Source organism: Cryptomeria japonica, chromosome 9, assembly GCF_030272615.1.
Source record: "Cryptomeria japonica chromosome 9, Sugi_1.0, whole genome shotgun sequence".
Lineage (NCBI taxonomy): Eukaryota > Viridiplantae > Streptophyta > Pinopsida > Cupressales > Cupressaceae > Cryptomeria > Cryptomeria japonica.
Window position 1 is genome coordinate 263,687,869 of NC_081413.1, and position 25,395 is coordinate 263,713,263.

General features: G+C 35.7%; 1 protein-coding gene across 1 annotated transcript; it reads left to right on the forward strand.

Moving 5' to 3' along the window:
* Positions 1–1,728: 1,728 nt before the first annotated feature.
* LOC131858359 (uncharacterized) lies at positions 1,729–6,606 on the forward strand. Its single transcript, XM_059211582.1, has 4 exons — positions 1,729–2,235; positions 2,341–2,549; positions 3,915–4,650; positions 6,307–6,606. The coding sequence occupies exons 1-4, from the start codon at positions 1,729–1,731 to the stop codon at positions 6,604–6,606; spliced, it is 1,752 nt and encodes a 583-aa protein (XP_059067565.1).
* Positions 6,607–25,395: the final 18,789 nt, after the last annotated feature.

Genomic DNA, 25,395 nt, shown 5'->3' on the forward strand with positions numbered 1-25,395 from the left:
AATTCAATGAATGATAATTAGAACATGGACAATAATGTACCCTTTCTCTTATAATAAATTATGAGGCTTAATTTGAAATATTCATGTTAAAAATCATTACGGTTATATTTTTAATTTATTCTTATAATGATGAAAATTTTGTAATCATGATTTTTTTTATTTTAAAATATTTTGGACTCTATTTAATTAAAATGTCTTATGTAGGAGTTTTGATTTACATAAGGCTCTGCGAACGAATTATTCTGCTCTGCGATTGACAGAGATGAAACAACATATGCGAACAAAAAACTGAGGAAAAAGCTCTGGGATATGTCTGCTCTACGATTGACAGAGATGAAATGAAATTGAAACATGGATTGATGGAAAAGCTCTGCGATATGTCTGCTCTACGATAGTGCAGTATGCATTTCATTAAATTGAATATCTGACTCATCAAACCAAATATGTCTGCTCTGCGATATGTCTTCTCTACGTAATAAAATGCGATATGTCTACTCTGCGGAAAAAGTGCGAACTGGACTCTACGTGAAGAGCAAAAACTAATTAATCTCTTGGCTCTACGTGAAGACATCGAATGCGTGAAGGGCGAAAAATGCAAATTGCATGAAATCGAAATCCAACAAAGGACTACTGAAAGTGGATCGTCAAATCTGGATTGAGGCGTGTGAACACTCGGTGGTTTTGGAGGAGGACTCCCTCCTCCATGCGGTTTGCAGACAATTCTTCCTTATACTCTTCATTTAATGCTCTTCTTTACTTTGCGTCCTCTGTTTTAATTGCTTCTTCTGCATGTGGATCTTTGTCTGCCCTAATGGAGGTGGAAAAGGATGGAGACCCTCAGTCTCATCCTTTTCCTACCTCCTCCCAACCCCCTCTGCAACCAAAAAAACCTTCAGTGAAGCCGTGGGTAGGGTTTCGTCGGCAATTGACCAGGATGCCAGATTCGTTGCCATCGGTGGAGATGGTGGAGTGAGTCCAGATGGTATGGACCTTGGCCTCGACTCCAACGCTATCTTCATTTTGTCTAATGACTCTATGGCCAATGAAATTGCTATTGAAAAAAATAGGTTGAAAGACACTGCAATTTTTTTTGCCTGTGTGGATGTTGATAAACACCCTCCTCGGAAATTTATGGATGATTGGTTTCATAACTACTGGAATTTAAAATTAGGATTTCGAATCTCCTTCTGTAGGCAAATCCAGAAAGGACTGTTCATTATTTTTTTTAATACGCATGAAATGCAGTTAGAGGTTCTTAAAAAATTGTACTGGAATGTTGGTAAAACTTCATTTCGTGCCCTAGGTTGGTCTCCTGAGGCGATTTCTAAAGAAATCTTGGCTCTGTCGTCCCCTAGGTGGGTAATTATAAAAAACATTCCTCCATTTTTGTGGAAATTTATCCCTCAAATTGTGGAACCCATTGGTAAATTCATCCGTATGGATGACTCTCCACGGCTTGTGCCCCATCTCGATGCCAGAGTGCTCATCTCCATTAAACCTGGGATTGATCTTCCTAATTTTCTCAATCTCAATATTGAGGGAGAAATCTTCTCCTGCCCTTTGGAAATTTTAGGGGGTTTAAACGCGTGTTTCCTCTGTAAAAAAGATGGCCATGTTCATAAAAATTGCCCTATTCTTAATAAGAAATCCTCAAGTTTGAACTCGCGGAGAGCCCATACAGATAATAGTGGTCCCCCCCCTAAATCCTCCCCTGTGGTCTAGCCTATCATGAGCAACACCCCTGCAACTATTCCTGACCTACCCATATTAGATACGTGCCCTAAAAGCTCTCAAACCAATAAGGCTCCCCTCTCGTGCTCCCCTATTAGAGATAACATAGTACAACCGGGTGTGGATCAACAAGATAGTTTTCTAATGGTTTCAAAAAAGTCTAAGAAGTGTAGAAGGAAGAATGCGCAACAATTAGCCATTGATAAGATTAGGTCTGATAATGTCAGTGTTAACCCTGCTCAGAATAATGTCAATCTCACCCCACCTACAGTTGATGCTAGTTTTTCAAAAGTTAAGAGTATCATTAATAATTTTGAAACCCCTGGTAGGTGCACTAGTGATTTCCATATGGGTGATGGCTCTGTGACTTCCCCAAGGGCTAATCGCATCTCTGATAACCTCGGCTTCGTCGATCCCACCCCCTGTATCGGTATTACTAGTGAATCTAGTGTGAGTTTGCCTCCAAAAGTCTTCAAAGAACTTGATGTTGATGATGTGATTCAGGTCATCACTGCTGATACTAGGGCTGATAGAAATTCTATCTTTTTTCTCTCTAACCCGTCCTCCACACAAATGCCTTGGATGGCAGTGAATGATACCCCGATCTAGCCTACTACCTACGCGGAACCTCCTTCTGAAAATGTCTCTCAAGGAGATGATGATTCTGGTGAAGACCATGATGATCAAATTGAGGGCTCTTCCAAACCTAATAGAAGAGGACGCCTTGTGGGCTCAAAGAACAAGGCCCCCTCTGACAAGAAGAAGAAGGGCAAGGGTTTCCCTGCCTATGATAGCAGCCTTCATGCTGCTAAGAACTCGTAATTCCCCCTTGTTTACCATGAAGTACATCTCATGGAATGTTAGAGGGCTGGAAGCCCCAGACAGAAAGCAAATTGTTAAACATTTCTTGGACTCTCATAAAGACTTGGACTTTCTGATGCTTCAAGAGCTTAAAACTATTAATTTTACCTTGGATATTAACCTTAATTTCATATCGAAAGACTCCATCAAAATTTGCTCCAATCACCTCAGGGGTAAAGGTGGTGTTGGACTACTCATTAACCCTAGATGGTCAAACCATATTATTGACAAGCGTTGCTCCCCCTATAACAAGGTTGTTTGGGCCTCTATTAATATTGACAACACCCTCATTAGGGTGTGCTCTATCTATGCATCCAATGACTATAAGGAAAGAAGTGCCCTTTGGGATTGGATTGCATCCTTACCTGATATTCCCTGGATCCTTGGAGGAGACTTTAATATGATTGAGAATTGTGATGATAAAATGGGGGGTAATGCTTTTGAATGGAAAGGCTCTGAAAAATCCCATTGGGATAGAATGAAATTTAAGAAAAACCCATTTGATCCTCTTCTTGGTAATAAGGCCGATACAAGGGGTCTCTGGAACACTTGGTGCAATTTCCAAAAAGGTTGTAATAGAATTTATTGTAGACTTGACCGTTTTTATGCCAATAAAGATTTTTTTTCATTTATCGCTAGTAACCATGGCAATTTTGTTGTTGTCTAGCCTTTTACTCTCTCGGATCACCACCCTATTTCTGCTCACATCCAACTTGCTAACTCCTTACCCACTAATGTAGTAGGGCCTAAGAAGTTCATTCTTAACACTAATCTACTGAAAGATCTTGATGTTCTTGCTGCCATTAACCTCATCAGACTCCTAAATAAGGATAATAAGAACTTAGCTTCGCATATTGATAGGTGGAATTATAATGTTGTTTCCTAGCAAAAACTCTTGCAAACTTTTGGTCAAAAAAGGGCCAAAGACTCCAGATTTGTGGAAAAGACTCTTAATCTTAATCTTCTTCACCTTGAAAATGAAATTTAGTTGACTCCTTCTTGCCCTGACCTTGCCAACCAAGTGGCAAAAACTAGGGATGCCCTTAGATTACATCAGCAAGTTAAGATCAAGGGGGCCATGATTAGAGCCCGTAGCCATTGGCTCCAATTTGGCGATAAAGGCTCCATGTTTTTTTTAATCTTCTTAAACATAAGCAAATCCGAGAAAAGATTAATAGACTTATTGTTGATAATCAAGAGATTGTTGGTTTGGACAACATTAAAGAAGCCTTTGCCCTCTTCTACCAAAAACTTTTCACCTCTGAAGACTCTGAGGCTGCCAAAACCCTTAGACTTAAATGAAAATCCATCATTCCCTGTAGGATCTCCAAGGGGGAATCTAACCTTCTTAAACAGAATTTCACAATTGATGAAATTCGGAAAGCCATCAACTCCCTCTGCAATGACAAAGCTCTGAGGCCTGATGGGCTCCCAGTTGAGTTCTACAAAGCCAACCTTAAGTGGATTTGCTTTGATCTTCTTGATATATACGATGAGGCTCTGGGTAAGGGTTCCCTTGGCAATGTTATCAATAAGGGAATTATTAAACTCATACCCAAGGATGGTGACAAGGCCCTCGTTAAGAACCGGAGACCCATTACCCTTCTCAATGTGTCCTATAAGATCCTGGCTAAAATGTTGGCCGTCCGACTGGAAAAGATCCTGCCCAAGTTTATCTACCCCACCCAAACCAGCTTCATTAAAGGTAGGTATATTCTGGAAAATCTCATCACAAGTTGGGAAGCAGTGGAATGGTCTAAAATTTCTAGTCAAGACACTGCTATGTTTCTCCTTGACTTTGAGAAAGCTTATGATAGGGTGGAATGGGACTTTATTATTACAATGCTTGAAGCCTTTGGATTTCCTAGTGAATTTTGTACTTATGTCAAGGTCCTCCTTCAAGATGCCTCTGCTCATATTGAAGTTAATGGCTCCCTCTCCTCTTCCATTATGCTCTCTCGGTCCATTAGACAGGGCTGCCCCTTGGCCCCTGCTCTCTTCATTATTGCCTCTGACGCTTTATTCTACCTCCTTAGGGATAACTCCCTCTCCCCAAAGGTTAATGGGATTAGGCTTCCTGATGATAATGAATTGATGAATATTCAGTTTGCCAATGACACGGCTCTTTTTCTTGAGCTCACCAAGCAAAACATGGATAACCTTAACCTTAAAATCCAATGCTTTAGAACAATTTTTGAAGCTCAGATCTCCCAGACCAAGTCTACCTTCCTTAGCTGAATGGATCACCCCCCTGACTGGTTTGGACACCTTGGCTACCAATGGGGTGGTCCTAACAAAATCGTTAGATACCTTGGAGTTCCCTTCTCGGTGACCCCTTCCCTCAAAGATATGTGGCTCTGGGTTAAGGAGAAAATTGATAAGAAACTTAGTAAATGGAACAATAGATTCCTCTCCTTAGCTGGCAGGGTTCAAGTGTGCCAAAAAGTCCTCTCCTCCTATAATATCTACTACTCCTCTACTTGGATGTTTAGCAACTATCAGATCTTAGAAATTCAAAAGGCTGTTAGATGCTTCCTTTGGTCTGATGGCAAAGGTAATAATAAATCACATGCTGTTAACTGGGAGTGGTGACATATTGAGAAATCTCTTGGTGGCCTTGGATTAAAGGATCTTAGGATCCAAGGTATTGCCCTTGCGACTAAATGGATCTTCCATTCTCTTGAAGGCTAGGAACCTTGGAAGGTTTTAATCAGACACAATATTGAGAGGGCTATCCCTAAGAATGCCAAGTCTTGGAAGGGTTTACCTCTCACTGACCTTGTGGCCGGTGGTTTTCTTGTTTCTGTCCAGGGCACTTGTGTGTTCAAGTCTATTTGGAAAGCCTGGGAACATGTTAGGGGGTTTTTGGTCAACACTAGTGTCAACAATGGTGACCTGATTCATGGCGAGAGATCCTTATGGTGGAACCTCTTCCATGCTAGCAAACCCTTGGCCCTTAATCAAGGATGCTCGGCTAGAGCTTGGGCCAGCAAAGGGATCAAATGTCTTATTGATGTTTTGGAACATGATACTCTTATCATGTGGGAAGATCTCGGCTCAAAATTTAACCTCCCCCCTTCTCAAAAAAGAACCTACAACATGATTAAGCAGGCTTGTATTGATTTCGGTCTTCCTAAAGACTGTGATACTGATTCTCATAGATTTCTATCTTTTAAATGGGTTGATGGTACTATTTTGGCTAAAATTAAGGCTCATAACATTTACTCTGTCTTAGCTTATGAGGCTTCTATCATTAAGCATGTTAACCTTTTATGGTATTCTAATTTGCCTATTATGCAATGGCAAAAGACCTTCAACATGCTATGGAAAAGTTTGATCGAGCCAAAAATCAAGTGCTTTAAATGGCTTATGTTACTTAATAGACTTCCTCTCCGGAGGAATTATGATAATAATGATTTGTGCTCTATTTGTAAACTTCTTGAGACTGGTAGGCATATTTCCTTTGATTTCTCCATTGCTAAGGAAATCTGGTTAATGTTTGGCTTTTCTATCCCTAATCTTGTGAATACTATGAAAATTATTTCTGGGCACATTAAAGGATTGAAAAAGGATGCTAATATCTTTTGGTTTAATTTATCTACCAATATTCTTTGGTATATTTGGAAAATTAAGAATGTTGATAGGTTTGAAGGCCAAGCCAGGGCTCTTACTGAATCCTTTCGAAGACTCACATTCTTCAAAATTGTTGTGCAGGTCGCCTCTACTATGAATGCTGAGGGGCACAAGCTCTTGATGTTCCTCAAGGATGGTCACACCACCATGTTCATCAATGAGATGAAGGATGGTTATGTGTGGAGGCGCAACGAGGACAACCTATCCTCCTTTGAGGAGGCTCTCAAGAAGCTGAACAACAAAATTAAAGATAGCAGGGAGCCCTCCTATGCCCAAGTTGAGATGCTGGCACAGATTCAGAGTCAGAAGACCATTGTTTGGATGGAAGGACCTCAGGGATGGACGACATGGGTTGAACCCCATGATGACATCCTCTCTTGATTCTTTTGTTGACTTCTCATGATGCAGTTAGTTTGTTAGTACTCTTTTGTGCAGAATACGCACCCTATTGTTACTTTGGTTTTTGTTGTCCTGTGGGGGTGACAACTTTGTTTTGTTGAGGCCTGGCCTCCTTGTTCTGGATTCTCTTGATTTCTAATATATAAAAAAAATGTCTTATGTAATAACAAATTTATAAGTGGCATATTCTTATATGAAATTTAATGCATGATGCTATCTTAGATACAGTATCACTGATTCTCATTAATCTATTTTACATAGGACCTTGTCATAATAAACATTAAAATAGACAATTTAACTACATTTTGGTTTAGATTTATATGTACAAATTTGATGTGGTATGTGAAAAAGAACTTAGACTTGGAGAAGGGAACTATGTAAATAAGGTGTAAGATCTCTTGCAAGTTACATTTTTATTATTGGGTATGGATTTATGGTGCCTATGTGAAGCCCATTTGAACATTTATCATTTTTAATAAGTTTATAGGTTGTCCATGAGTGGGGATTTATTATTTTTGCAAGTAGATTTTGCCTTTTGTTTTGAGATAGCACTCCAGTGCTATCATATCTATAAACTAGAACCATTGTTTAGTAGAAGTTATGTTGAGTCATCAAGAGTAAATGAGGTATTAAATGCCATGGGAGTTACATTTTCTCTATTGTGTATGAGTTTATTGTGCTCATGTGAAGCCCATGTGATTTTTTATTTTTTTTACTACCTACTTTACAAGTTTTCCATGAGTGGGGGTGTATGATTTTTACCTCTTGTTTTGAGATTGCAAATTTCTATTCTAAGCCCATCACCTCTATAAATTGAAACCATTGATTGGTAGAAGTTATGTTGTGACTTTCCTTATTACAACTTCAATATTTACATGCATTATATACCCTCAACAATTTTATTATAATTAAAAAATATATATAATCTACGAATTTGTCCTTTATACAACACCTTAGAAATCAAAGCTAAATAGTTAATGCTTATTCAAGAAGAATGACTAGTTAGAATCAAGAAAAAAGGTTTGTAATTAGATGTAATTTAAAAATTGAAAATCAAAACTATACATATAATCCTAAAATTTAAGACTACAACTATAATCTAATACTTTAAAAAAAAATAAAAAAAATAAAAAATGAGATCTAAAAAATAAGCTCAAATGAAACAAAAATTTTATAAATAATCTCACATAAACAATCTTATTTAAATACAAATAATAGACATTCCATCTTTACAATTTTATATAAAAATATAGTAAATCATATTATAAGACTTTTAAAAAATGTTAAATTTCTTCTTATCCTAAATATAATCTACAACATTGATCAGCTATCTAATTTCACTCTAACTAGTTTAGTAATTAAAAAATTCCAAATAATGCAATTGCATGGGGATTAATTATGATGTCTATGGCTTGTGTAACACGAATTCTAAGTTGTAATCACTAACCCAAATGAAAAATGGGCTTTGTAAAGGAAGTGGTGAGGGGTGGGTGACATCAAACATTAGGGAAAAGACAAAACTTTTCAAAAATAGGATTGCAACGAGGCTATTTTTTCATATTTTTTATATTTATAAAATATTCATGTCTGATTTTTTCAAATGCCTATAAGAAATTTAACTATTTTTTATATTTATAAAATATTCATGTCTGATTTTTTCAAATGCCTATAAGAAATTTAACTGAAAAATTACTTTAAAAAAAAATATTTTTCTTACATTTAGTCAATCTTAAGATAATATTTTATAACAAGGGTTGCAGGTAGCAAAGTTCCTACCGCACTAGAAGAATGGTTTTTTATTTTGTTTGATTTGTTTACATTGGAAAAAGGCTTGGACTAAGGGAATTAATGAAATTGAACACATTGAGAAAACTGTACTTTATATAATCCCCAATCATATAGAGCCAACAGTCCAAATGACAAAGCAACCAATGGTCTCACAAAGATATTCCAGAATAGAATCCTTATTGGTATGTGCTTTCAACATGGCATCAAAGCTAGACTAAATGAACTGGTTTTTGAACCATTTGTGTTTTGAAGTTAATATTGAAAGGTCAATCCACACTCTAGAATCCTTAAACCATATCAAGCTAGTAGCTCAAATGAACCATATATGTTTTGAAGTTAATATTGAAATTCCAATCCACACTCTAGAATCCTTAAACCATATCAAGCTAGTAGCTCAAATGGTTCTAAACCATGTCAAACTAGTGCCTCAAATGGTCAGGCACCTATAGATGCCACTAGAAGGGCCTAGGTTCAAGTCTTGGTTGGTCCATGCTCTTCATGATGTAAGAGAATTCATTTGTATAATGTGATTTACTTTTTTAATTCATAATTTTTTTCTCATCTAAGATAGAAAAAATGGTATGTTGAATACTTTGGTAAATTGAGGTTAGGCTGAAGCATAATTTTGGTTTATCATCTTTTGTGCAAGAATACAAATTCGATAGATAACTTCCATAAATTTTGGTGCATCCATGCAATTATTTATTATTATTATTATTATTATTATTTTAAATAATGCTTGGTAAAATTTTTAACATGATCGATGACGCTAGCATGACACACCCTCCGGCTCTACATGAAATGCTTTTGACCCAAAGCTATGAATCAGTGAGGCCACAACTGAGGGACCTCATCCCCACACTTCACTTGTTCAAACCCACAAGCACAATGACCCAACAAAGACACAAGGCATGCGAGCACAATGGTCCAGCAGGGGTTTGAACCTTGGTGGTCACTTCACCAACGAAGTGTTTTAACAATGACACTACATGTTCGAAGACATCCATGCAATTATTTTGGTCATGTCCAAATATTACAGTTATTTTCCAAACACTTGGGAAATAGTTTGAATTTCATATTCTCCAATATTTTTAAAAGTGGGGATTTGAGTTGGGAGGGGAGGAGGTTAGATATTCCAATTCAAAATGATTTATTGACAAATGGAATCAGCATCAATGTGAAATGTACATTGGCCATCAACTTAATTAAAAAGTTATCGATCGCTTATTTTTATGTCAAGTAGGTTTGGATCCACTATATGGTTATGTCTATAACTATCCATTGTGCATTATTAGAAATAAAATTGGTTTAAGCTCCTTGTGAGCTCTTCGTTTAAGTGATATAGATAATTTCATGTTGGTGTGTTCTTAACTTCTTCTATACATAAATGCATAATGCTTTCTACTTCATCTCTTATCTGAGTTTTTCCATATGATGAGACTATTTGAGATCATTAGGTAAGTATATTGTCTATTGTTCAATTTTCTCTTGTAACAACACAACAATCCAATAACTATCAATTCTCACATATAATTTCATGAGTTTTTAACAAAATCACACCAATCTAAACAAGCAGATTACTGCTATAAGCTAGAAAAACAAAAACAAAAAATAGACAAAATTGCTTGTTATTGTTGTTCTTGGCCTAAATATCACACACATTAGTATGCAATCCATAAATTGATTGAGCTTATAATAAAATGTAAACAACATATAAACATTATTAAATTATATACCACTTTTCCAAGAAAACTTAAAAACAAATGAGAGCACAATTAAAGGTTGTAGTTGAAAGCCTGAAATTTGTTACAAACAAAGCAATATGTCATCCCTTGAAGGAAGTCAACCTTAAAACCACATACACTAAGCAACATATTAAGTCTAGAGAATGTTAGTCAACTTTGAGAGTTTAACACTTTTAAGCCTAGAAGTCAAAGCTTGGTATGTGTGATTTAAGTCATCCACTTGAAGGCCAACAAAGCACAATATGCACAAGCAAATGACCAAAACTTTAATACAACAATATGACCAAAAACATAACCTTCTAGGATTCTAACCTAGAAAACAACTTTAGCTTCTAAAATGTAGAAAATAACTAACAAAAACATTCAATCATCAAACCTCATTTCCTAGAGGATGGTAAGGGCACATTCTTGTAACCTTGCAAACAAGACCATGGAAGAGATTTTAAGTTCAGCTAATCTGGTACCCATAAAAGCACCCACGTTATATAGAACAGTGCATCATATATTCATAACATGTTTAACTAAACTTCATTTTTGTCAATACGAACATCAACAAACAATAATAAAATTCCCCCAAATTTCCCCTAGACATCATCACCCTATCTTTCCTTTAGAAGCAATAAGAAAACCTCAATGTTAATCAAAAGTACTCTTTAACAAAATTTGAATAATTCAAGTCACTAAGTGAAGCCTTTGTATTTTCTTCTATTATCCTATATAGAAGTGCCTTACATTTCATTGTAAATAGGATATCTAAATGCTATGTTATATAGAAACAAAACCAACAAACATACATGACTTTTTGACTCTCGAGTTTGCTATTAAAAAGAAGTTTAGCATGCACGATAACAATACAAATTTAAAATGGGTATTACAACAAGTAGAAAACAAGATCCAACCAAGCATCATTAACTAATCTATTCTTGAAACCCCTGTAGTTTCCAACACCAAACAATTGCAATTGCTTTATTAAAAACCTTCCTATTAAACAACCTCAATCTCTTAAAGATAATAAATTTAAAAGACAAAAAAAAAATAGAGTTGAAAAGAAGACTGCAAATTATTCCATTTGAAAAAATTCAATACAAACTACAATTGCATAATCTTGTTTTATAGATTGATTGTCTTCTTGCTTAAGAAATGATTAAAACCAAAAAACAAAAATCTAAAAAAAAAAACTTATCATAGCAGTTGCCAAAAATGTTGATTTATGTATGGAAAAAAAACAAGAACCATTTTCTTACTGCATTTACAACAGTTTAAAAAAGTAAAAAATAGTTTATGAATGACGTTCCTATAAAAGAAAAAAACTTTAAGATAAAAAGAATGATCCTTCGTGGATCAATCCTATCTTCAATCTCCCCCTAAGTGATCAATGGAGGTGAGTCCCAACTAATTTTAGAAGGCAATAAAACTTGTGGTTGGAAGAGTTTTAGTGAAAATATCAACAACTTGATCAGATAAAGGACAAAACTGTAACTCCACTTGCCCATCTTGAACCAAGTCATGAATGTAATGTTGTCAAATCTCCATGTGCTTCATTCTAGCATGAATCATAGGATTCTTTGTCATGGTAATAGTGTTATTTTTATCACAATAAATGGTGGTTAGATGTTCTTGAACCAAATGAGGACTTGCCAATATCAATTTAATCCATACTACTTGAGAACTTACTGATGTAGCTGCCATGTATTTTGCTTCTACTGAAGAAAGAGCCATTGTTGTCTATTTCTTACTACTCCAAAACCAAGTGGAAAAACATAACCAAATGTATATTTTCGACCATCCACTGAACCAACCCAATTGATTTGAATCTGTGTAACCAACTAGCTCAAACTTTTTAGTGGGAGAATAATGAATGCCAAAATTTTGTGTACCACTCACATACCTCATGATTCTTTTTGTAATCCACCAATGAGATTCATGTGGATCCTACATGAACCAAGAGATGAGGCCCACAACATACATAATATCGGGTCTAGTGGTTGTGAGGTACATGAGGTTGCCAACCAAACTTCTATACAAAGTAGCATCAAACTTGGGACCGACATCTTCCTTGGTTAATTTTTCACCAAGTGCTATGGGGGGTTGGAAGTTCTTAACATGCCACCATTCTAGACTTCCTCAAAAATATAACTAAATACCTAATTTGGTAAATAAATATATCTTCTAACGCTTGTTGTACACCCACACCAGGAAAATAGTGAATGAGTCCCAAATCTAACATTCTGAATTTTTGTTTCATTTCTACTTGAAACTTCTCCACGAGAGCTTTATTGTTACCTATATAAATAGGATCATCAACATAAAGGAAAACTATGAGAATATCATTATCAATACATTGAACATATAAGGTAGGCTCTAAGTGACTTCTATTGAATCCTTTCTTCATCAAATAACTATCAATCTTAGCATAATTGGCACAAGGAGCCTCTCATTCTTTGTAATTTTTATCTTTTCTCTACACAATTCTCTCTTATTTCAACTTTAACTTTGTTCCTTTCTTTTCTTGTTCAACGCATTGTTTTTACCCTACCTAGATAGCATTGTGTTTCGAAATGTATTTCATTAAAAATTATTTACTACTGAGATGGCACCTTGTGAGCCTCTCAATCGGCTAACTGAGCTGGAAGTTTAAAACACTTTTAATAATCTTCCAAATTGACCTCTTGTAATTATTTGTTTCACTGGGGCTAATTGTGCTTCATGGCATTGGTGACCGAAAGTAAATCAATCATGATATTTTGTCAATGAAATGACAATAACGTCGTAAATTATATAACTAAAAACGAAAAACAAAACCAAAAATGAGACAAAGGAATTTAAATATTTTTTTGTTGATGTTGATCATTGTTCATCGAGATGCTCCCGCATCAAATTCAATGTCTTAATTAGGTGAATCTAGTTTCATGAGAGGGGATATGATCAACTCATTATTTGAACATTTAAATGGTTTATTAGAATATAAATTTAAAATCCAAACTATTTGTTGGGATAAATTAAGGATTTGGATATATATTCAATCATAATCACCTAACCTACTATCAAAAATATTTAAATTTATATTGATAAAATATTTATTGAAAAGCGTAAAGGCGTACCATAATATCAGGTATCTTATCTATACAAACCAACCATTTATAATTTTGTTATAATGATAAAGACAAATTTCTTCATAAACAATATGAAATATATAATAACAATTCAAATGTATATAAATATTTCAATTTAGAAGCATCTCATACTTATTCCTATTTTGATTCCTATCAATAACTCCATCAATAGAAAGTTATTAAAATGTAAAATTAAGTATTTATGGCTATTAGTTTTTTTTTTAATTATTGGATAAAATATATTATCTTATTAATTTACATTAAAACAATCAATTTAATTGGGACACATATGGAAATTGGCTATACATGCCCTCATACACATGTTTCAAACTAATCTTTTTGGGGGTGTTTTTAGACATTTAAACAAAGACATAGATAATGTATTGAATTGGGTATAGCATATACACACAAATGATATATGAATAATAAAAATGATATATTTATTTCTCCAATATTCATGTTCGAGATGATTTATATAATTGATGTAGTATAAATTTATAAAACATTTTTTCTTTTCTATGCAATAATCACACAATAGCCACCTCCATGTGGGAAAGTAAATTCTAAATATTAATTCATTACTAAATTATTACTCATTTATAAAATAATATTTTCATGCTAACACATTATTTTATATGTATTATCACTATCTACTTGATGTAATAATACAATACTCCTCTCCTTATTGTACATCAATCCAAACAAAGAATTGAGCATCACATAGAATTAATATAGTCTATTTAAAAATTTGGTGAACTGGATCCACCAAATCTCCTTGGTTACCCAAAACACACAAAACCAAATACATCAAAGATGTATTGAGTCTATTTACTATTAAATAGTATGCATGAATTGATACATACTCAACTGCTCATAAGTGTATCACACCTTTTGTGAGTCAAGACATACTCAACTATACACAATAATATCACTTTGCATGTGAATTAAAACATACTCAACTATCAACAACACAACACCACAAACCAATTGTTAATTTAATCAAATCAACTATTGACAACAATAAAAATTTCTTCTTCTATAAATTAATATGTAACAAACTATACATAGATACACATCTTTTGCTATATGGATTAAGACATGGTCAATTATCCATAGATATAAATCACAATCTATGGATTGAGACACGACAAAATTATTCATAGATATTAATCATCACCTCATGCAAAGTACTATCCACACTCCAAGTCATGAGCTTGAAAGAATAAATTCCTAGAAATGATTATTGAAACCATGTGAATGATTTTGGTTGTACACAATGAATGTATCTGTAATAGAATATCTATGCTATGTAGATATTTTTTGTGAATAATCCCTCTGAATGGGATCTAATGATGTTGAATTGCTAAAATACTTAGATGACATAAGTTTAGGAAACTTCTTTGGAAACAAGATATTTCATAAGCACATGTATGGCATCACATCTAAGTCAAAATCTTAATTAATCACGCATGTGGTTTTCTATAAAAATGGAGCATTCATTCAAACATGTATATATTTGTGTTTCTTTATGAAATCATTTGAATACAAAGCTTGATAAATAATCCTCATAACAACAAAAGGAAGAAAAAAATAAACACTTTGTTTGAAAATGTAATCCTTACCCTTTGTGACAATTAATAAAATAATAAAAAACAACTCTCTAACAAATGGGGTAGCAAATTAAGATGAGGTTGATCTTGGAGAAAACATCATGGTTAAGCGTAGTTAAGATAAAATAGTATTAGGATGGTAATCTCTGAAGAATCCCCAATGTTTCATTCTTGCAAGTATGTGCTAGATAAAATATGTGCTAAGTGGACCATTTTTCTCATGAAAGATGGGCTTGTGTTAGCCACTACTCATGAAATGTGAGTCAATGAGTTTGACCCAAAAAAACATGCAATTGAATTTTGACATAAACACCATATCACAACAAATTATTCCATGCAATTTCTTATACATAAATATATGATAATAAAGTAAGTGCATACAATTAGCACAATTGATTTACCATAAAAGGTTTTATTGGTTAAATAACCTAAGAAAGGCTCCCAAGGGCCACACGAAAGGTGTTAACATTAGATGTAGTAAACAAGAACAAAGATATAACAAAGGCATAAAGTTACAACAAGGGCATGATGCCACAACTATAGGATAGATCCCTAAGATATAACAGTAATAGTTCAATATGTCTAAATAAGGAAGCATGTGCCCAAAATATAAACATGTAAATGATATGAAAGTACTGTTGGCAATTGACACTCATCTGATTTATTTGTGTTGTCATTGATGGCATCACATATCATTTTGGGTTGGACACTTAATCGGTACTCCCGGTATTTGTGATTTGAAAATCGACATTCACGGAAACTAACAACCTAGGAACCGGTATATGAGGCTGACATAAGAGATTGATCCGATAGGTCTACACGGTAGCAATCAGTGGCATCGGTCATGAAGTTTAATGTATTTATTTTTTTCTAGGCTGACATGTAAATAAATTGTAATATCATTGTGAGCCGACATAAGGCATTTATGTTTATGTTTGGGAAGGGTATTTAAGTTAGTCCAATTAGGATATTTTATATATGATAATGAGAGATATACATATGATGCAAGATATAGTGATGTGATATTGTGTGAACAATATTGATCGACTGTATGCAAATATAATATTCTATAGTCGGTCTTGGTAATTGGTTTAAAGGTTTGGGATGCAGAGCAAGTTGTCGATAAAGGAGGACACAGTGGAAACCGATACAGTCAGTGCTTGAAGCGGAACTCATCTGGCATAGAAGATGCATTCTCTAAGTTTAGATTTTTGTTTATAAACCATTATTTGATGTTTGTAGTCAGTGAGGCTCCTTTTGTGATGAGTAGTGCACTCTAGGTTGTTGGCCTTCTTGCATGTGCAAGCCCCTATTGTAGTATTTATTCATTTGGCCAATGGATAGATATTGTGGGTCAACAATCCCACCATGGTTTTTCCTCTTTGCGATTGTCCACGTATAAATCTCTATGTTATGGTGTATGTTCTTGTGGTGGCATTATTTATACTTTCTGTTAAATTATTTTATGGTTACCAGTTACTAAAATGCTTTGTTATCAAGGTTAAAATTTATCTTACCGGTAGGACACTGATCCACCCCCCCCCCCCTCTCAGTGTTCTTAGATTCCAACAATTAGTATCAGAGCCTGGTGCCTTGGAGTAAGTATAATAACTTAAGGAAGATCCTGAATCTAGAATCCATGGAGATGAGTATGAGAAACAACCTTGAAGTAGCTCTTGAAGACTATGATGATGAAAGGATGAAAAACATGAAATTGCAAGATGAATTGAACTCTGCAAAGTAATTCATTCTTATCCTACAAGAGAGGTTGTCATCTTCTCAAGCTAGAAGGAAGGAACTTTTACAAAATTAGGATGATGAAGAGAAGAATGCCCTTAACGAACAATGTCAGAAGATGAGTCAGGAGAACAATATCATGAAGATTGAAATGCAAGCCCTAACTATGAGGATGTCCAAGGATATTGAAGACTGGCAAAAAAATGAAGAAAATCTTGGTAGATCTCTGAAAGACAGATCTGAGGAATGAATTAGGCTAGCACATGAGAATGATATGTTGAGAACTAAACTGGTGCAATCCCAGAGTAATGAGGAGGAGTTGGAAATATTGATAACAATCCTAAGAGGAGATCTCGATACTGCAAACAAATACAAAGATAAGTTCAAGGAAAGTTCTGCAAACCTTGATGAACTATTGAAGGATCAAAGGCGCAAGGGAGACATTAGAGGTCTTGGATTTGAGCAAGGAGAAAGATCTGGTACTGCAAATGAAGTTAAAACAATCGGTCAGAAGGAGAATCCACTTGTCAACAAGAAACCATCGATAAGGCAACCCAATGCACATAAATTCAATGGTAGATGTTTTGTTTGCAATAAATTTGGTCATATGGCAAGACATTGTAGAAATAGAGCAAATCAGGACAATAATACAGTTCTCGGTCAGTGTTCAAACTATAATAAGTATGGAGATAGGACAGAAGATTGTAGAGCGAATGTGAGATGTCATGCATTTGGAAAGTTTGGACATATGGCTAATCAATGCAGGTCAAGGAATGATCAAGGATATAGTAAGGCAATTTAGAAAAATAATGTCACTTGTTATGCATGCAACAAAAGAGGACATACTGCTAAATTCTGTAGAAGCAAGAACAATCCGGTAGGAAATGATGAAAAAGGAAAATAGAAAGTTGATGATATTTGGAAGGAGCATGAGAGGAAACGGGTTAGGAAATATGAAGATCAACCGATAGAGACAATCAACCCGATTACTCAACTGACAGAGCAAAATGTTCCTGCATCGAAAGGAAACTCATCTGGTAACTAAGGCATTAGCCTTAGGGGGAGGCAAATTAATGATAGATCTTGCATTACCCCTAGTAGCGGTCTGAAAGCTTGTTTCAGATTTTGGAGAAGTCAGTCTGAAGGTTTCTCGACACTAAGGTCATGGATTTTGAATCCGGTATGATAGGCCAACATGCATTTATGTCAATGAGAAATTAGGGTTTTCACATAATTAAAGAGAAATGTTGGTTCATTTCTAATCACACAACATTTAGAGTGAAGCAGAGCGAGTTTAAGGAGATTCAAGGTGATCAAAAGCATTTTCGAGCGAATTCTAGTGCATTTGGTGTGGATTTTCAAGAACTTTCACTAATGAAGGTTGTGAGGTATTTTATCAGTTTCTGGACTATCTTTTGTTTTCCAATGGCTTTTGGATCTTCTCCCACTTTGATAGGTGTGGCTACCCCTATTGTTGTTGACATCAAGGATCGTCCACGCCTGATTTTCATGCAATGCCCTCAGATTGTGAAGGTTGATGTTTCAATCGACACATTTTGTAGGGTTTCAGATGGAGTTCTGTATGTTGAAGATGTTTGTGCATATATGCACTGCACTTTGGAGGATTTAGGTTCAACTGAGACCAAAACAATGTACATGACAAATTTGCTAGATAGGAGGGGATTGATGAAACTAGAATTTCAAATTCTGAAGGATCAGGGTTTGACAGACATTTTGGAGATACCAAAATTTGAAGATGAAATGATCCGGTATGTACTGAGTCGTGTCCATGGGGAATTCATATGGTTGGACCGACCTTACAAAATCACCAAGGAGGTTATTCGTGCAATCACTGATTTGCCCCAAACTGGTCAGACTCCCGGAAGGAGGAAAAGACCTAACAATGAAGTTGAGAAGTTAACTGGTGCAACTTTTGACAAATGGTCAATGAGGATAAGTACTATCAGAGACAAAGTTGTTCAATTTGCAAGCATGATCATCGGTTACAAGGTAACCCAATCAAATTGATTGAACTCTGTTTCGAGTTCATGCATTTACTATGCTCATCAGATGGTCAAAAAATTGATGGGTATGATCTCTATCAATGGATGTGTGAAGAGATTATTTTAAACTTAGGGAGGATTAAGGGTAAAAAGAAAGGCGTTTTCCAATATGGCAATCTTGTTGTTTGCTTGATGCTTTTCTTTTTGAATGAGTTACCGGGATTCGGTAAAACTCAATGGGCATTTGATATGCCAGTAGGAAAGAAAATAAAGGATTCTATAAGAGGTTTAGGATAGGACAAGGAGAGAGACTCCATTCTATGGGGTTATTTCAAATCATTTCTGAAGGCTATGAAGAAAAGAGAGAGAGTGCCTAAACATATTGTTGATAAGTACTCTACAAAAATCTGCTTTGTGGTTAAGAAGGATGAAACATTGATGGAAGAAGTGAAACCACAGAAGAATTGGATCACTGAGATGGGTTATGAGGTTGATGCTGAGATCTTGGACTTATATGCCAAGACTCTTATTGATGCCCCGATTGATGAAACCGAGAAAACCTTTGGGACATCAAAGAAAAAGGAATCCGAAGTTCAGATAGGTTTCATTCAGAAGAAAAGGGAAGCAAAAATCAAGAAGGTTGGGCAAGCTGTGGAGAAGATGTCCTCTGAAATCAAGAAAATCATTGGACTGGTAGAAGGGTCATCTCTGGCAACAGTTCAGACTCCACCAACAACAACAACTAACAAGGGTATATTGAAGAGGAAGAAAATGAAAACTTATACTGCCCCTGTTGAATACGGTTTTGATACTGATGTTGTGCCCCCAAAGATTCCCCAAACATAGATCAGGATATAGAGGAAGAATCTTGCGGAAGGAAAGGTACAGAAAGTGAAGGTCACTCCTCTGGCAGCCCCAAAGAAAATTTTGAAGGAGAGGAAACCTACAGATAAGAGGAAATTGGTTAAGGAATATACTTCTACTCCCAACAAGAAGAAGAAATCAGAATTAGATATAGATCTCAAATCCAGTAAGAGTATTGAGGTCACTCCTCCTCTCTCAGTTACTGAATTGATAGACTAGTCCAATAGCTAGCAGCTAGTTCTAGGATACACTTAAGAGTTTGATCGAACATATTGCAAAAGAGTTTCAAACTCTTCAAAAGTTATCAAACTGGCAGTTGATAGAGAGATACAATGTATCTAGGAAGGACACCTATGACAATATGATCATATCAGACAAGGTCAAGATGACAGAGAAACTTACAAAGATTGATTAAGCTCTTAATCAGTGCAATTGTATATATAGGTCTTGCACTAACACCAACAAACATACAACTGACTTGGAGGTAAAAACAAAAGTGGAAAAGGCCAAATTGAAACATCTGGCTAACAATTTTGATGGTACTCATTCATTGACCAACGCCATTGACGGTCAAATTTTGGTTACAGAATCTGAGATATTAGCCTTGGAGAAAGATATATACAGATTAATCTGGCAAGCTAGGGAATTGAGAGGATTGGTAAGTCCCCGGTTGAACACTTTATTACTTCATAATTGGGAAAGTCTAGAATTGATGGATAAACCCACACCGACGGATCTAACAGAAGAAGAACTACATGCATACATTCTTAATGGGTTTATATCTATTTTGGGAGCTTTGAAAACTAGTTGGGATACTAACTTAGGATTTTTGAAGGGTGCTTACCTGGATATATTCAAGTACATCTAGATCTGGTAAACACATTTTGATTTTATTCTTTCACATTCTTTTGCCCCACCTTTGTCATTGATGTCAAAGGGGGAGTGGTTTTTATGAAAAATGTCAAGGGACATAAGAAGTAATGTATATCTTAGGGGGAGCAGGGTCAGTTTTGGTCATCAGTTTTTGGAGGAACCGAGACAACACTTCAGCGATTCGTTTTTCATGAGTGTTGCCATTAGTGCCAAGGGGGGAGATTGTTGGGAATTGACACTCATCCGATTTAGTTGTTTTGTCATTGATGGAAACACATATCATTTTGGGTTGGACACTTAACCGGTACTCATCGGTATTCATGATTCAACAACCGACATTCAGAGAAATCGGCAAACTAGGAACCAGTATATGAGGCCGACATAGGAGATTGATCCGGTAGGTCTACATGGTAGCAATCAGCGGCATCGGTCATGAAGTTTAATGTATTTATTTTTGTCTAGGCCGACATGTAAATAAATTGTAATGTCATTGTAAGCCGACATAAGGAATTTATGGTTATGTTTGGGAAGGGTATTTAAGTCAGTCTGGATAGGATATTTTATATATGATAATGAGAGATATACATATGATGCAAGATATAGTAATGTGATATTGTGCAAACAATATGGATCGACTGTATGCGAATATAATATTCTGTAGTTGGTCTTGGTTATTGGTTTAAAGGTTTGGGATATAGAGAAAGTTATTGATAAAGGAAGATATAGTGGAAACTGGTACAATTAGTGCTTGAACTAGAACTCATCCAGCATAACAGATGCATTCTTTGAGTTCAAAATTTTGTTTGTAAACCAGTATTTGGTGTTTGTAGTCAGCGAGGCTCTTTTTGTGATGAGAAGTATGCCCTAGGCTGTTGGTCTTCCTGCATGTATAGACCCCTATTGTAATATTTATTCATTTGGTTAGTGGATAGATATTGTGGGTCACCAATCCAACCGTGGTTTTTCCTCTTTGAGGTTGTCCACGTATAAATCTCTTTGTTATGGTTTATGTTCTTGTGGTGGCATTATTTATACTTTTTGTTATATTCTTTTATGGTTACTGGTTACTGAAACACTTTGTTAACAAGGTTAAAATTTATCTTACCATCAGAACACTGATTCACCCCCCCTCCCCCTCTCAGTGCTCTTGGATTCCAACAAGTACAACATAGAGAAAGGGAAGTATGATGCCCCCAAATGTAAAGGTATAAGTGTTAAAGATATGACAATAGGAACACATAAGTAGAAACATGCTTCTCCCTAATGTAGGGATATGAAAAAGTAAGCTCTATGTGTGATGGGGGAAGAGACGATGCTCCCTCAAAGTAAAGGTAACTCAAAGAATGTGCTATTGGAATGTAGCACTATGATGTAAATATCTATAAACATGATATATCAAATGAATTGTAAAAAATAACTTTAGAAAGTAAGATTTTTTAATATATAGGGTGAAAGTGGGCATGTGCACCAAGTTGTGGTACCAAAAGGGGGTCTTAAGATGCTACTTTTTTCTGAAATCAAGAAATTCTGAACTTCAATGACAAATTGAAGATAGTTACACTCCAAATTTGAAGATGCAACAAGAACAAGAGTCAGAGTGCTTCGAGTCTACTCTCTAAACTATAATTTGTTTTGAAAATGGTGGAGATTAAGGGCTTCAAAAAGAGGGGCCACAAAAAGTGGTCTTGTTTTTATGCAAAAAATATAACATATCGTCTGTTGTGGCCCCCCTAAAATGTTAACTTTTTTTTTGAATTTTTGAAATCGCTTCAGCGAGAAATTGGCTAACACCTTGTAGTTTAAGTCATATTTTTCAGCTAATTTTTTAATGAGTATATGATTTTTAACTAATTTTCAAAGTGGACACATCCTGAAAAATAAAAATTTGAGCATACTCCCCCCTAAAATCATTGATAACTAATCAAATATCAAATTTTTTTTTTTAAATTGTGTAGAAGGCAGTCTAGTTTCTAAAAATATAAGTTTCTTCAATATCTGATGAATGTGTAAAAAGCTATACCCAAAATAGTGCATGTTGGTTTTTGACAAAAAATGGACACACTAACAAAAGAAATTATAGATGAAAGCCTTAATGAAATCAAAATGGGAAAAAAATTACATGGTTGGATAGCTAAGAGAGAGATTGAGGTTTCTATGGTGTTTTTTTAGTTTCATTGAAACACATGCAAACGTGATGGAGAGCATAGCCAAAAATATGTGAATTTTTTTAATCTTCTGATAAAAACATGTCTCAGACCTGAAATGGTCATCCAACCCTTTGGGTTGGATTCCCAAGTACAATCCAACCTAAAGGGTTAGTGGTTTCCAATCCAAACCATTCAGCGAGCACCAAATATGATGCTCACCAAATGCAAAATTTTGAATTTTCACATTTGGCGCTCGCCAAATGTGAAAAGTCAATTTTTTGCATTTGGCGAGCACCAAATGTTATGCATTGTCCAATGTGAAAGTTTTGTGAGTGTGTAGATTTTCCAATCCGGGCACAAGTTAAATCCACCCTCGAAGGAGAATAAATACATGAAATATAACATTTCAATATGTCTTTTTTCTTTCTTATACTTTAAGTTATATTTCATGTATATATTGGCAGGATGTTTGAGAGTGGTTTTAGCTCTATAGGACTTATAATGTAGATTCTAGTTTTAAGAGGATCATATAAAATTTTAGATAGTCAAATTTCAGTAATCAGCATGCTCATATTAGCATTCTTCAGCTATGTATCTCACTCTATTTATCGTCCCCAAACTCGAGACCTATCTCTATCCCTCTCTTGTCTTTCTCACTTCTCTTTCCCCTCTCTAGGTAAACCCAAGTTCTCTACCTTTCATTCCTTCCTTAACCCCATATGTATCCTTAACTCCCTCCCTCTCCCTTCTTCTCTCTCATTCTCTTATTATTTCACTCCCCTCCTTCTCTATTCTCTTGGTCACTACCTATCTCTTCTATCTTCTCTCTCCCAATATCTAGGTCTCTTCCCCCATCCCTATATTATTACCCACCTCTCTCTCCCCCTCTAGGTATCTCACCTAATTAATTTTCCACCCTCTATTTATCTCCCCCCATCTCCATATTTCTTTCCCTCTCCCTTACCCCTATCCATTTATGAACTCTCTCCCTCTATTCTCTCTCCCCAAACCTATCTATCTCCTCATTCCTTAGGTCTCTGAATCCCTCCATGTCTACCTCTCCATCCATCCCCTCTTATTCATCTCTTTTATCTTCTATCTATTCCTTCCTCCATTGTCTAGGTTGTCACCTCTCCCTCCTACTCTCTCTACCTCCTTCTCTTATATTTCTAGGTTTATCCCTCATTCCCTCTCCACATCTATACTTATCCATTAATGTCTCATTAGGAACCTATCTTTATACCCCTCTATCTATCTCTCCCATATAGGTATTTAACCTCTCTCTCATGCTCTACATATCTCATCTCACTATTTATCCCCTCTCTAGTTCTTGTTAGGGTTTCAAGCAGATCCGAAGCAAATATGAACTAACAATTATATGTAGATTTAAATACAATAGATAAAGAAATAAAACAGGACATGATAACATAGAGATTTAACGTGGTTCACCCAGAATGGGTTACGTCCACCATACACAGTCGTCCAATCTTTCTTATTATCTAGCAAAAACAATACATCAACCTTATAATGCCTTAAGCATCCCAACCACTTATAACATGCATTTTTAGGGCAACAAACAAAGTCGGTCTTTTTAGGGTTTTATTACAATGTCGGTTTTCATCAACGAAAAATGGCAAAAAAAATTTCTTAGGGGCTCCCGCCCCTGAACCCCCAGACCCCGACGAGGATACGTGCTGAGTGTACAGTACTTTGTTGATCAGTCACCACATTTCAACAATCTCCCACTTGAAGATTGATCAGGCTCCACACCGAACAATCTCCCACTCGGAGATTGATACTACACGACACCACTGTACATGCAACATCCACTAGATAAAACACTAGGACTCGACTGGTATAAATTCCACAATTATCAATCAAGAAGACCAACAGAAACTGATGAAGAAATCAGCTTCTCCTGTGGAATTGCCTTCGTGAACATATCGGTAGGATTCTCACTTGTGTGAATCTTCTCAAGCCGTAACTGACCCTCCTCCAAAACAGTCCGGATGAAGTGGTACCTGAGCTGAATGTGCTTTGTCCTTGAATGAAAAGCAGAGTTCTTCACAAGATGAATGGCACTTTGGCTATCAGTATACAATGGGCTATCCTCTTGTGTCTGACCCAATTCCTCCAGAAAACATTGCAACCAAATCATCTCCTTGCTAGCTTCTGTAGAAGCAACATACTCAACTTCAGTGGTTGAAAGTGCAACAACCTTTTGCAGCCTAGAAATCCAACTGATTGCAGTTCCCCCTATATTAAAAACATACCTTGTAGTACTCCTCCGTGAATCAATATCACCTGCCAGATCAGAGTCAACAAATCCACTCAGAGCAGCATTAGATCCTTTGAAACATAATGCCTTCGTAGTAGTTCCTTTCAAATACCGAAGAATCCATTTCACAACATTCCAATGTTCCATACCCAGATTACTCATAAACCTGCTCACAACTCCCACTGCATGTGCAATATCTGGCCTTGTGCATACCATTGCATACATCGGACTGCAAACAACTGATGAATACAAGATGTTAGACATTTTATTAACCTCTTCTTGTGCCTTTGGGCACATCTCCTTAGTCAATTTGAAATGACTAGCCAAAGGTGTACTAACTGCTTTTGCATCCTGCATGTTAAATCTTTTCAACACCTTCTTTATATACTCACTTTGGGACAAATTCAAGGTTCTATTTTTCCTATCCCATGTAATCCTCATACTGAGAATTTGCTTAGCTGCACCCAAATCCTTTGTAGCAAATGACCTGGATAATTTCTATTTAAGATCATTTATATGTTGCATGTTAGACCCAACAACAAGCATGTCATCAACATAAAGCAACATGATAATATAACTACCATTATCAAATCTCTTAAAATATACACAATGA

What these genes read in the sequence shown, in the direction of transcription:
- LOC131858359 (XM_059211582.1), top strand. Translation starts at nt 1,729, where the DNA reads ATGAGCAACACCCCTGCAACTATTCCTGACCTACCCATATTAGATACG. An exon ending in CTTCATGCTGCTAAGAACTC is followed by an intron (nt 2,550 to 3,914) that starts GTAATTCCCCCT and finishes CATTCCCTGTAG; the next exon opens with GATCTCCAAGGGGGAATCTA. An exon ending in ATAACTCCCTCTCCCCAAAG is followed by an intron (nt 4,651 to 6,306) that starts GTTAATGGGATT and finishes ATTGTTGTGCAG; the next exon opens with GTCGCCTCTACTATGAATGC.